The 14,692-nt window shown below is 45.0% G+C and overlaps 1 protein-coding gene across 1 annotated transcript in view; it reads right to left on the bottom strand.

Annotated features, from left to right (window-relative positions):
• ankrd16 (ankyrin repeat domain 16) overlaps positions 1 to 12,830 on the bottom strand; it is a 39,887-nt gene extending 27,057 nt beyond the window's left edge. Inside the window, exon 1 of the mRNA XM_083651802.1 lies at positions 12,477 to 12,830. Within this exon, the coding sequence (XP_083507928.1) occupies positions 12,477 to 12,802 (326 nt within the window). The 5' untranslated portion in view covers positions 12,803 to 12,830. The remainder of the gene's footprint in view (positions 1 to 12,476) is intronic.
• Between the last annotated feature and the right edge of the window lie 1,862 nt (positions 12,831 to 14,692).

Genomic DNA, 14,692 nt, shown 5'->3' with positions numbered 1-14,692 from the left:
GGTATCACTAACCAAATCAATATTGAAAATTGATCGAATTGGAATCGAATCGAATCGAATCGAAATCAATCGATTCGCAACCTTGTGAATCGGAATCGAATCGATTCTTGAAATTTGAACCAATACCCAGCTCTACTAGCGAGTGCAGCGGCTTTGTTAGTTTTCCGCAATGAGACATCTGGATTGAAAGTGACCAAGGCAGTGGACCATGAGCCAGGACATCTTCAATGTGCAGATCTTTACTTTGCGAAGCAATGATCATATGCCCAAAATATTTCTATCTGCTTTCAAGACCAGCTCCTTGTTTTGTGTTTGGTTTCCTCTATCTCTTTTTGTGATGCCTGAGAATGTCTTCAGATTCTTCCCCCCCCCCCACTTTGTCATGGAACTCGGTTGCTGGTTACTCTTTCTCTATCATATGATTGTTCAATGTGTTATTATTACTACTGTAATTGCTACTGTTGTGTCAGCTAGAATTAGCTAGACATATTTTATGTGAAGTCCTCTGAGACATGCTTGTGAATTAGGGCTATACAAATAAACTTGACTTGACTGACTTGACTTGGTGACACAGCAATTCCTGTGGAAAGACTGATGATATTAGACTGATCTGGACCTAGAGGGTTTACCCAGCTTTTCTCTACAAAGGCATTCACATCTGCCCTATCCTTCTCTATTCTGGGCTTCTGTAGATCGTGATGACTGAAACTGTGGACTTGTTGCCTCTCATGTTCCTGAGCTGCCTCAGATACTGACTTCTGTCTGAAGTGACTGCACCAGTTTTCAAGCTGAAACCCTTGGTTCCTCCAGCAGTCTGATTGTCCTTGTTTATGGTCTCCTCAATTGTCTGCTCTACCATAATCTTTCCAATATGGAATCATTTGTCTGCAGGACGTATGCACCGTCATCCAGTGTATGTGATGCCAACAATCTTAGCTACCTGCTGTTCTGCACCATTCTCGCCACCCTCACTGACTGTCTCACTGAAATAAAAACCTGGATGACCAACAACTTCCTCAAACTCAACTGCAATAAATCAGAAATCATGATCTTCGGCACGAAATCCCTCCTCCCCTCCTCCCAGAACTTCTCACTCTGCATTGATGGGCATACAGTCCCCTCTGGTCAGAAATCTCGGCGTCATCTTGGATCCCACCCTCTCCTTCAAGTCACACATCAACAACATCACCAAAACATCCTTCTTTCACCTCCGAAACATTGCACGACTCCGCCCCACTCTCTCCCCCTCAGCCGCCGAAATACTCATCCACGCCTTCATCACCTCCAGACTAGATTACTGCAACAGCATCCTCTATGGCCTCCCTTCCACTGTTCTCCGTAAACTGCAATATGTCCAAAATTCAGCTACCCGATTACTCACCCACTCCCGCTCCAGAGAACACATCACACCCATCCTCCAACATCTCCACTGGCTCCCCATTCAGCACCGCATCCACTTCAAAATCCTCCTCATCACCTACAAAGCCCTCAATAATCTGGCCCCCTCTTACCTAACAGATCTCCTCCAGCGCCACTCCCCCACCCGCCGTCTCCGCTCTGCTGATGCCAACCTCCTCACCCCCATCACCAAAAACAAGCACCGCACCATGGGGGACAGAGCCTTTGCCATCGCTGCCCCAACCCTCTGGAACTCTCTGCCCCTCAACATTAGAAACTCCGACTCACTCACCTCCTTCAAAACCCAACTCAAATCCCACCTCTTCAGAACAGCCTACAATATCTGACTTCTACCTCTAACCACCATTCCATCTCTGCAATCTATTGATTTGTATTTGTTTTGTATCTGTATTTGTTCTTGTTATTTAGTTTGTTTACTGTATTACTGTTTCTATGTATTGTAAAGCGTCTTTGAGTTCCCCAGAAAAGCGCTATATAAAACTTGTGAAGTATTATTATTATTATTATTAAATGTCCTCGAGTGCCCACCGCCCGGGTGGGGTCGTCAAAAGGGCCTTTCTGTGTGGAGTTTGCATGTTCTCCCCATGCCCCCTGGGGGTTTCCTTCATATAGGAACCCCTCACCAAAACATGCAATATCCTGGTCACTGAAGTGGTGCCTCCTCTGGTCGTTAGGGGCGCCTGTTCAGAGGGAGGGGAACTCATTGGAATAGCGTGATCATCCCACGTGCTATGTCCTACCGGTGAAGCTTCCCCTGTCAGGTGAAAAGAAGCGGCTGGCTAACTGCCCATGTCTCGGAGGAAGCATGGAGCCAGTTTCAGCTCTCCCCAGATCGGCAGAGGGTGGAGCAGCAACCAGGATAAATAAATTAAAAATTAGCACTAATGGGGGATAAAAAAAAATGAAAAAAAAAGAAGAAAAAAAATAGACTGTTTAATATTATATTTGTGATAGTGGTGTTCTGTTCAAATAAAGTGACAAGATGGTCTCTTTCTTTGGATCAACGTTTGGTGTCATTGAGGCTTAACTGTGACTAAGATACCACTTGGGAAGGTTTATCAAGTTGAAATATCATCTAAAGGTACAGACCTTTTCAAAATACAAAACTAGAATTTACCAACTTGGGTGGTACCAATTTGTGAAAATTCTGGCCTGGGCCCATCTTCTGCTTTAAGGCCCACAATCAGCCTTCATGGTGGGATAATATGGGAAGATTATACATTTCCTGAATTGTTACAGTCCTGTGAGTATTTCAGGTTTTGTTATTTGTGTCAGTGATGTTCCTACATGTCATAATGCTCAAATAAAGACTATAGTTTAGGCAGAAATGGTGGAAAAACGAATGTTGTTGACACTTTGAAGAGCCCATGTGACCTCTATGTTTATTAGACAGACTCACAACTGGGCTTAAATGAACCTATGAGTCTACCCTTTAAAATTAGACCAAACATGCCTTCATAAAACATGAGTAAAGGTCCTGAAAATGAGCCTAATTAGGATATGCACCAGCGCCTAGATACCAATTTATTGTAGGGGGTGGTTAACTTCATGTGCTGATAACTGTGACAAAGCTACCACTTAGCAAAGGTTATCATACCAAAATATCATCTATGGACATGTACCTTTTCAAAAAATGTGACTAGATTTTGCCACCTTGAGTGATACCGATAAGTGAAATTTTGGGCTTTGGCCCATGGACTATTAGTTGATGATGCGGTAAGCATCAATTAATGGCTTAATTCATCATGAGTTAAGCATCAATTCATGCACATGTGTGCACCAGTATTGTAAAGCGTTACCGATTTGCCGTCATACCTTCTCCACGGTATCAGCTGTTTCCCCAAAACAACGTGCCCAGGTCGCTTTGCAGAGTGCAGCTTACGCGGCCCCTCCCCCTTGCTGCATGTTTACAACCGTGTGTGATAAAACAGGAGAATGCAAGGACCCCCCTGAACTTTCCCCCCATCTAAAAAGACGACGTCGGTTGTATGGGAATATTTTGGCTATTGTAAAAATACAGATGGCCTCAACGCGAGACTCATCCGAATGACTGATGAGTCTCACGTTGAGGCTAGGATGGCCAGGGCTTAGATCTGCGTGAGCACCACCCGTCGTAATTTGTCAAATTCAAGGTACATTAAAACGTTGTCTTGCTTCAACACACATCGCATCCCCCAGTGATACTCAACTGGCGGCCCGCGGGCCGCATGCGCCCCCTGTGTGGCCCGCGATGGAATTGGAAAAAAAATAATAATAATAATAATTTTTACAGTGCACCTGAACGCAACATGCAAGATACCCGCTGAATAAGTGTCCAAATGTTCAAGTCATTCTGGCCAATACTCACACTTCTGTTATAGCATTTCAGTCTGGAATATGGAATATCTTTCAATAATCTATGATTTAGCTGCTAAATTGTCAAATACCGCCGTCTGCTCGATACCCAGGCACTTATGTATGTACTTAACCTAACTAACTATCCGGTGTGCACAACATTGTCAGACTAAACTCCGGCTGACACCCCAAAAACCTACAATCCGCTACAGAAAAATGTATATTGATTGTTTATTAACTGGCCCCTGGCCTTCTATCATTTCACGAAAGTGGCCCCCGGGCAAAGCAAGTTGAGTATCCCTGCCATAAACCATTTCCACCCGCAGGTTTGAGGAGTAGCTAACATAAACGTCAGATAAATACTCTCTCTAGGCTAACGTTACCGACTGAGGCAGCTAACATGGCTAATTAGCTAGTCAAGTCAAGTCAAGTCAAGTATATTTGTATAGCACATTTCATACACAGAGGCAATTCAAAGTGCTTCACATAAAATGGTTGACAGGAAAAGAAAAGAAAAGAAGAGAGTAAAATGGACATTTAAAAGCATCACAACAAAACTTTAAAAAAAAAAAGAGTATAAAAAGTGCATTAAGCAACTTCATTAAGCACATAAAATGGTTGACAGGAAAATAAACGAAAAGAAGAAATAAAATGGACATTTAAAAGCATCACAACAAAACTAAAAAAAAAGAGTATAAAAAGTGCAATAAGCAACAGGCGCAGCTAGCTAACACCAGCTATCTTTCTCCTCTATCTAACGTTAACGACACGTTAGTTGACTGAGCGAACGTCGCTGTACAGCAGGTCGTTATCAAAACGTATTGCACTGAAGAGAAGTAACATTAGAAAATGACGAAAGATTCCTCCAATCTGTCAGTGGAAACTTATGCACAAACTGTGTGTGTGTGTGTGTGTGTGTGTGTGTGTGTGTGTGTGTGTGTGTGTGTGTGTGTGTGTGACAGAGAAGCCACTTCTTAACATGCAGTGGAATCCGTTTTATAACCTGCACCTAGCCGGTTGGCCTGCATGTTAAACAACAATTAGCCGGCCTACGCGCAATCCCGCGAGTCCGTATCTTATCTACCTCGACCGCCGGTATAAGATCCGCTTCCACGCAATCGCAGCTCATGTTTAACAGTGGCAGGTCATTATCCACATATCCGTAGTGGGCAGGTGTGGCTCTTCGTGACTCACTTCACGTTCGCTAGTTTATTAATTAATGAATCGTTCGGGCAATCGCGTATATCAACGAGCAAACTCACGGTTTCCTCAAGTGCAAAAACGGCTTGAATTGTTAAGTGGGGGCTAGAATGACCGTGCTTTCCGAGGTGAGGGCTGGCTTGACTGCTGTTGCAGGCAGCCAGGTCCAGTGCATCAGGAGGGACGCTGCTGCGCTGCTTGCTTGCTCCCATGTCAGAAAAAGCCTAACTTTTGTGGGGAGAAATACATTGAAAACTAGTCAGATATGACTTGAAATGCCACTTGTAAAATAAATCACCCACAGTGATTGACGACAGTCCGACCACTATTTTGACTGGGCGGCTTTATGTAGCCTAACAACGGCGAAGCGCTCATTTTTGGCACATTGCCACCCCTCGTTGGAATGGACTCCGTTAAAACGGCATGCTTTTTGAAGTCTCCAGATTTGTCGCTAACGTGATGCAGCCAATTCTATTGTGTGAGGCAGCCATTTGAGGCAGCAGGCAGTGTTGTGTGACTGTGCCTCTCCACTGCGTAGAGGATAGGAGCTGACTGACTGATAGGCTATCAAACTTTTGTGGGGAGAAATACATTTAAAACTAGTCAGATATGACTAGTTGCCACTTGTAAAATAAATCACCCACAGTGATTGACGACGGTGCGACCACTATTTTGACTGCCTAAAGCTGTTTCCTATCACATTTCTTGTTTTCGATACATGCTACCGCGCCCCCCCCCCCCCCCCGCCGCCCACTGGCAGAAAAAACGGCTCATATCCAGTTGTTTCTTAACTCATTCATGGCCAAAGACGTCTTTGACGTGTTATCAGGAATAGCCCTCCCAGCCAATGACGTGTTTGACGTGTTTTTGTTTTTATTAGTGCAGCGCGTAGTTCAAACACTTCCCCAGCCTGTGACATGTTATCAGATCCCTAGCCTCAAAGAGAAACCGACAACACGCGATCAAACACATACCGCAGCTGTTGTTTTGAAATGAGCAGGAGGAAAAACAGAGAAACGCGCTCCCTTGTAGAGAGGAGAAACGCCATTGAAACGCCCCTCGGCGCGCTGCACTGCTCGCCTTGCTGCAGGGCGAACCTGGATTGAGTTGTTCGCAGTAGTCAAACCCGTGACGAACATGATCGATCCGGTTCCAGCGCCTGGTCCCAAAGCCAAGCCAGACCCGTTCCTGTGTCGCAGCATTCGTCCCAGCCAGAACGAGAGGAGGAAAACGATGCGAGGCAGAGGAGGCTAGACGCTGATCTCAAACCAGTTTGGTGTTCCCCTCCTATGCTAATTTGCGGGGGAAGGAGGTGCGATCCAGCAGCAGCTGTGGACAGAACTCTCTCTCTCTGTGTGTGTGTGTGTGTGTGTGTGTGTGTGTGTGTGTGTCTGTGTCTGTGTGTCTGTCTGTGTGTCTGTCTGTCTGTCTGTCTGTCTGTCTGTCTGTCTGTCTGCACACTCACTCACACTGAGTAAACTGTATTGTTGAATGTAAAAAAAGCACTTCATGTATATATATATATATATATATATATATATATATATATATATATATATATATATATATATATATATATTTTTTTTTTTTTTTTTTTTTTTTTTTGTCATTTGTGTCATAATGAATAATATTTACATGTCTGATGTCAATACAGTTCAAAATAAAAGAATTGAGAGCGAGTTCTGCCTGAGATTGTGTCTTTTACAAAAATTGCCTTTTCTGCTGTTTCTCTTCTCCGAGAGACCTTTTTGGTGAAAACAGGGTGTATATAAATGGCTATAAGTAGAGTACAGAACATGCTAAAAGCTCACTTTTTTTTTCCTGGTGAACCCAGAGACGTACATCTTCATTTTGAGGTATTGCAAATCACTTTGGTGCTAATAGATAATTTACTGTGGGTCTTGAAAGATGACCAACAATTATGAAAATCTTTGGCCTGTGCTAAATATTGGCAGTCCTAAACTGGCCATGAATGAGTTAACAAAGACCCCTCATGTTTAGAAAGGCAAAACCTGAAATATCCTGTTCTCTCTAGCCCGACATGATCCAGAGTTCATGTTTAAAAGGCACTAGAGAGAGACAGAAACAGAAACAGGGACAGGGCTGTGTGTGTGTGTGTGTGTGTGTGTGTGTGTGTGTGTGTGTGTGTGTGTGTGTGTGTGTGTGTGTGTGTGTGTGTGTGTGTGTGTGTGTGTGTGTGTGTGTGTGTGTGTGTGTGTGTGTGTGTGTGTGTGTCCTGTGTGAGACAGAGTGGGGGTGTATGTGTGAGGAAACAATCATTATTTGTGTCCAGTGTTCACCCATTACAAAAGAGAAGCATGTATTTGATTGTTATGTTTTAGTTTTACATCAAATTAATTAGATGAACTAAATCGTTTACATTTATAAGTAAGAACAGTACTATATTACCAAAGCACACACATACTTGCCAGTTAACTGTCATTACAGTTGGAGGTTACATTAACATTTTTTCTCAGTCCACAATTCAGCAAACTGTTAGAAAATAAAATTAATTTTGTTCATTGGCATTTTTTATGCCACATAAAGGTCCGCAATACCGCGATACCGTGAAACCGTGGTATTTTTGTCCAAGGTTATCATACCGTCAAAAAATCATACCGTTGCATCCCTACTCTGGAGTGACGTAAAAGTCACATTGAAGTCTGATACAGGCCACATGTCTGTTCATACCGAGGTCACATTCCCAAAAAATCTGATTTTAATCAGATTTTTTCACACATTTGAAAGTGGCCCAGGTCAGATTTAAAAAAAGTCACATTCCATGTGACTTGTAGGCTACTGCTCATGGAAGTTCAGTCATGGGGGGAAAACTGACCTGAGTCACACACATTTAGGGAAGAAAAAATCAGATTCAGGCCACTTGTGCCTGCTGTGTGAACGTAGCCAAAAAGGTTGAGAATCAATGCTTAACAGTAGAGCAGCACCAATGAATCGAGGTAAAAATGACCTGATTCTAGCTCTTTAAATGTGAATATTTCTGGTTTCCTTGATCTTCTATGAGATATATTAAATATCTGGTTCCTCGGACAAAAAACATTCCTCTCCTTTGAGCCAGCGACCTAAGGATTTCAGCATGAAGGCACTACAGTCCTCCGCTCCGAAGGGAGCTATACATAAATATTGTAGCGGGTTGGATTTGTGTGCTACTGTATGTGTGTTATACTGTTCTGTGCATGGGGGTTAACTGTGGGATCTGACATGTCTGTGGGGATTTAGGGGGTCTGTGAAGGCGGCATATAGCCAGTGGGTGGGGTGAGAGAGGGGTTCACCTGTGATTGGCTGGGGGAAGGGGAGCTGTGAGGGAGAGGGGAACAGCTAGAGGAGTCGGTGTGTGGAACCTGAGAGGGACGGCTGTGTGGGTGTGGAGAGCGAAGAAGCTAGGAGAGCTAGCGGGGTTTTGGGTGTGTGTTGTGGGGTTTGTTTTGGCGTGGACTACGGCTGACCAGTAGTCCTCTGACCTGTGATACCCAATAAAGTGCGGTAACAAGATCCTGACTCAGACTGGTTTGTGACAACGTTACACTGGTGTCAGAAGTTAAAATTAACGACTGGAAGACTCGAGCGCGACCTGGCATTAGCGGTTAGCTGTCTGTGTGCTAGCTGCTACAAGGACCACGTGGGATGGTGCGCGAGGAAGGGCGCCTGTCGGTGGACGAGGGGGAAAAGGAGCTACCGACCCCAGAGTTTAGCTCGGTGCTTGTTGGAATGGAGGGCCGTCTGAAGCAGGAGTTCAGCGCGGTACTGGCCGGCGTGGAGGCCCGCTTGATGCAGGAGATCAGACGGCTGTTGGAGGCGACGCCTGCCTGGGCAGAGGAGCTTATGAAGCTGCTGCGGGGGGTCACGCAGCACGGAGAGAAGCGGACGGAGGAGCCGCAAAGAGAGTGTTGGATTTGCGGGGAACATGGGCACCTAGCAAGGTCGTGTCGCAGCGGTCCCGGGGGACAGACCAGGTACGCGGAGCAACGGTACTGGGGACGGCCGGGTGTCTGCTGGTCGTGCGGAGCCTTGGGGCATCTGGCCAGGGAGTGTCGTGAGGCTGTCGGGGAGCAGAGGACAGCGGGAGAGGAGAGACGTGCAGGCGGCTGGCAGGTGAGGGTCTGCTGGTCTTGTAAGAGGCCTGGACATTTGGCCAGAGACTGCACTGAGACAGTAGAGGTCAGGGGAGAGACACAGGCTGGGGAGAATGTGAACAGCCGGGGGGAAGAGGACGTTGTTAGAATCGGGAGAGCGACGCTCATATTTCCAGGTGAGCGGGTGTCGCTACTAACGCCGGAGGAGCCGGCACAGCCGAGCTGCTCTACCCTCCCCACGGTTGCTGTGCAGGAAGCCGAAGTGGTGATCGCGGCCGGGTGTGTTATTCCCACTGACCTGAACACGCCGCCCCCTGGGGGAGGGGGACAGGAGGATGGGCGAGTGCAAGAGGCGGAGGAAGAGGAGTACTGTTCAGATGAAGAGGAGTTCTGTTCAGATGTGGACCTGGAGGACGACAACATGACCATCATGGATGTCGACGCGGATGAGTGGCAATACAGGCAGACGGAGGACGCGGAAATCGGTCCGGTGTACTCGTGGGTAGTGGCCGGACGTCGGCCCCCTGTGGAGGAGATTCACAGGTGTTCCGGTGTCACAAAGGAACTGTGGGAGATGTTTACCGACCTGCGTCTGGATGAAGATGGGCTTTTGGGGAGGGGGGGGCACGGGAAAAGAGGGTTCCAGGCGGTGGTACCCAGCTACCTGCAGGAGTTGGTGTTACGGTGGGCACACAGGGGCCCGGGACCCGGTCATCAGGGGGCTGAGGAGGCGCTCCGCGGTGTTCGGGCGCTGTTCTATTGGAACCAGTACGAGGGGGATGTGCGGAGCTACTGCAGTGTGTGTGATGACTGTGGGACACAGGGGGGGGGGCTGAGGAGAGTCACCCGGCGGAGGAGTGACCCCACTGGGGGGGGGAGGGACTAGTGTGCTTCTGGTGGGCCAGAAGCTTTGATGTGAGGGGGAAGTGTAGCGGGTTGGATTTGTGTGCTACTGTATGTGTTAGGGCTGCACGATATTGGAAAAAACTGACATTGCGATATTCCCCGCCCCTGCGATATATATTGCGATATGAAAAAATAGAGATTTTCACCAGATTACCAGAATAGCTCTATTTTAAAGAAAATAATACTTCTAGATTGATTTGGGTGATTTTGTAGAGGAGTCCATCTGATATTGGAGGGGAAATTATGTATTTTAATGTTTCTCAACCACTGGGCTGTGGCCTACTGGTAGGCCTCAGAGCACCATCTATCAGGGTTCATACACATTTTGACCAATGGATTTCCATGACTTACATACATGAAAAAGTGAGTGAGTTATGACATTCTACTTTAAAAATGTCACTAGCCTACATTTCACTTAGTGTACTGCAGCTTTTAAAGCCAGGGAAAGACAACATGTATGCCGTATCATCACCATATTTTACCATATCCAACATCTAAGACCATATAGTCTCATATCACAATATTGATATACAATTGATATATTGCCCACCCCTAATATTGAGTGCCAGAATCTACCGTTTCAATAAATCAACAATGAAACACCCCTGCCACTTTACACACTTGGTCTGACCCCCCGGAAACCCCCTCCAGAAACTACCAAGTGGTACACTCCGCATCTCTGGAGTTCCGGTTTTGGAGCGCACCGCAGTACAGACAGAGACGACGATTCACATGTAGCAGCACTGGTGACAAACAATTCATTCGTGAAAAGTAATAAATATACATTTAATTGCCAAGATATGTCTCTTGTCTTTTTATTTTCACTGAAATGTTTTGTGTAAATGAGTCGCTATGTATGATTAACTCAACCCAGGTCCTTACACATCAAGAGCGAATATACGGCACGAAATTGCGATGCGAGTTTTGACCCACCTGTCAATCACAGCCACAGATGTGTACACGTCGGAAGCGAACTACTGAAAAATCGACCGTGGTTCGAAAAAATAAACACCGCAAAAACGCTCGGCGAAACTTCGCCGTTGGTATGCACGGTTGCATTGACTGATATAGGTTCGGAAAATATTATTGACGTGCGAATTAATCGCACGAAAAAAACGCTCCAGTGTAGGACCTGGCATCATCAGAGCCTGAGGGGGAGAGAGAGCTGCGGTGATACACGGACAACTTCTCAGTAATAATCACTTTAGCCTTCTTGTCATTATATTATGTTGCTGTCTTGCTTGTTGGTGTTTCAAGAGTAAATATCTCCACTCCACAGACATGTAGAGTTACAGCAGCCAGCCTGCTAGTGCGCTGCAACCTGTGGACACATCCGCCTACGCAATCACATCGTTTACATCCGACGGGCTACTGTCAGCAACGCAACATAAGCAAAAATAATTCAATTTAGCTCTCTGTCCATTTTGTTGTGTTGAAGCTAAGCACTAAATGAGTGAGTACAGTAGTAGGGCATCTCTCACCTTTGAGAGAGACTGCATTTCACTCAGTAGGCTACCCCTAAAGTGAGAGTTTATCAAGCAAAATGACGAGTTCATTTACTTTTAACATCGCACGCCCTGCGATGTGACTATTGCGCATGCGCACATCGCGATGACGATGTGTAAACGATATATCGTGCAGCCCTAGTATGTGTGTTATACTGTTCTGTGCATGGGGGTTAACTGTGGGATCTGACATGTCTGTGGGGATTTACGGGGGTCTGTGAAGGCGGCATATAGCCAGTGGGTGGGGTGAGAGAGGGGTTCACCTGTGATTGGCTGGGGGGAGGGGAGCTGTGAGGGACGGCTGTGTGGGTGTGGAGAGCGGAGAAGCTAGGAGAGCTAGCGGGGTTTTGGGTGTGTGTTGTGGGGTTTGTTTTGGCATGGACTACGGCTGACCAGTAGTCCTCTGACCTGTGATACCCAATAAAGTGCGGTAACAAGATCCTGACTCACAGACTGGTTTGTGACAACGTTACAATATCTTGAACGACAGAGAGAGGCAAAGTGACCACCTACTTCCTGCTTCAGTACTGTACCAGATTTTCATCCGCCATTTATTTTCCCATACACATTTCGTAAAATGCTATAAAAATAGTTTTACTGGTTCAAACGAAACGGTGCAGATATTTAGAAACAGGAGAGATCGCATAACATTTCACTGGGACCAAAAAGTTAAAGAAAATGCGTGTTTAAAGAAAAAAAAATCAATGTTTTTTTAAGTTTTGGTCGGAGTGAAATGTTCTATGGTCTCTATTGATTATAGCCTTAGCTGAACCATTTGAATTGACGAAGTACAACTATTTTATAAGCATTTTACGAAATGTCTATGGGGAAATAAATGGCGGATGAAAATCTTTGGTACAGTGCTGAAACAGGAAGTGACGTTCCACTTTGCCTCTATATTCAACCTGCCTACCAATCCCCCAAACAACAACAACAACAACAACAACAACAACAACAACAACAACAACAACAACAACAACAATAATAATAATAATAATAATAATAATAATAATAATAATACCAGTCGGCCTTCTTCAAGCAGTCCACCCTGGCTCCTTCTCGGATCAAGCAGCTCACACAGGCTTCGTGCCCCATGGACGCAGCTTCGTGCAGCGGTCTCTTGTAGTCGTTGTTGTACACCTCCACGTCCATGCCCACCTCCTTGATTAAAAACGTCAGTGTGTCCAGGTGTCCGTGTCGGGCAGCGTAGTGAAGCAGCGTGTCTCCGGATCTGCCGAAGTGTTTCTGGCGGACCGTTTCTACGCCAGCTAGTGTCAGCTTCTCCAGCGAGCATAGCTGTCCCTCCTGGGTAAGTTTTACTAAGTGTTTCAATGCGTTTTGGTCCATGCTAAAGGCAATTAAAGGGGGTTCATCGTTCATGACATAGCAAAAAGGGTTATCAGCCAAAAATATTACAAGACTACTACAAACTCAGAGTCAGAGCTGACTGGACGACTGTGTTGCATTTTTTTCACGCTCTCTCTCAAAATATTTGTTGGCCAACCATGACCTTACACATAGTTTTCGTGTTGTGAATGTGGGCACGTTAAATGCATTATATTATAATGCACATTGTTTTATCTTATTTCCACGTGTTCTTTGTAATATTGTGATGCTTAGTTTTGTCAGTCTAATTCAAATAGGCTACCAATAAATATATCGTTTAAACACATTCAGATACCCAGCTTGGCTTGAGCTCAGTTAAACCGCTGCTGCAATACAAAAAAACGACACATATTGGCCCACAGGGGGGCGCTATAACAGCATCCGAAAGTATTTTAGTCGGAGACACTGGCCGGAGATGTGAATGGTACCTACAATGTACAAGTCAAATACTTGCCAAATTTCCAATCTTTTTTCTGCCTTTTCAGAGTCTCTCTTGAACCTGTTTTAACGATGAAGACGACACCATGTTTCTCTTGTCCCACTGAAGTTGAGCAGCCAGCGAGCCTGATTCATGGAGGTTGATTACAGGGAAATGTGACATTTCAGAGGGCGGTTCATTCCTAAATTAAAATAGCATATCTTCTGTGTCAGCTGCCTTCGATGAGTTGCTGGTAGAGCAGAGGATTATTAGTGGCATCATGCTGAAATAGGTCGCTGGTTCAAATCCGGCTTGAAGAAGAGGGATGTTTTTGTCAGTCCGAGGAGCCAAATCTTCCAAATATGTTAATCTCTTTTGGAGCTTACTGAAGTCATTCAAAATAGAAAAAATAGACATAAAAACATTGTCTCCTACATTTTAATGTATTTGCATATACACATTACATGATACTGACAACATAAATGACTTCTGACCATGAACTACATTGCTTTAGCTCCAAGTATTCAAACTCTAAATATAGCTATTTGAACTTTTTCGAGCCTAATTCATAGGCTACTGTTTTCAAACAATTCTTCTTCTTCTTTTTTTAAGAAAATCATCTACACACCTATGAGCATGATTGCATCGTTCATCTCATAGATAGCAGAAAGAGGCTAAACTCTTGCAGAATAGGCTATTTGAAATCCCAGGGATAAACATTGGTTGTCCTGGTCAGTCAGCAGCAGCAAAGCCACCCCACGGGAGTTATGGGAGTTGTAGTTTTGCAAATTAAGCTTGCAAAAGAACCAGATAATATTTAAATGCATTTCTGATGACTTGCAACACATTTATCAGGTATTGGCATAAAAATGCTACTTGGCACAGGCTTAAATTTAGGCTTAAGGACAGTTTAAAGTCAGTTACATTTCAAACATTCTTTCTACAGCATCTCTCCTAGCCTATTATGAATAAACAATCAGATAAGATTGTTTTCATAGGATAAATTAATCTTAAACGTCACTGCTGCTAGCATAAACTGTGACAAACTAATTCAATCTGGTGAGTCAACAGAAGAGTCAGAGCAGCTGGAGAAAAAGATGGGTCACATCTGGAGGTAAACCAATGAGGGAGAGCTAGGGGCCAAAAACAAGAGGGAGGGAGAGAGAGAGGGGGAGTGGGCTTGTTGGTGAGGGAGAGTCTCACTCTGCAGTGCTTACTGGACCAGGGACATCAGAAATGAGATGAGACTGAAAATAACTATCACCTTCTCTGGTAAGTCAATTCTTTCGCGCTTTTTGCACTTTAAATACATTTCTCAACATGGCAATACATCTCGTTGCACCTCCTTTTGCTCATGCTTTCTGTGTCTTCCAATGTTTTCCCAGACAATGTTTGAATATAATATCACTGTTTTTCTCACTTTCCTCATGAAC

Source organism: Poromitra crassiceps (assembly GCF_964638095.1).
Source record: "Poromitra crassiceps genome assembly, chromosome: 2".
Lineage (NCBI taxonomy): Eukaryota > Metazoa > Chordata > Actinopteri > Beryciformes > Melamphaidae > Poromitra > Poromitra crassiceps.
This window is presented reverse-complemented; position numbering and strand designations above follow the sequence as displayed.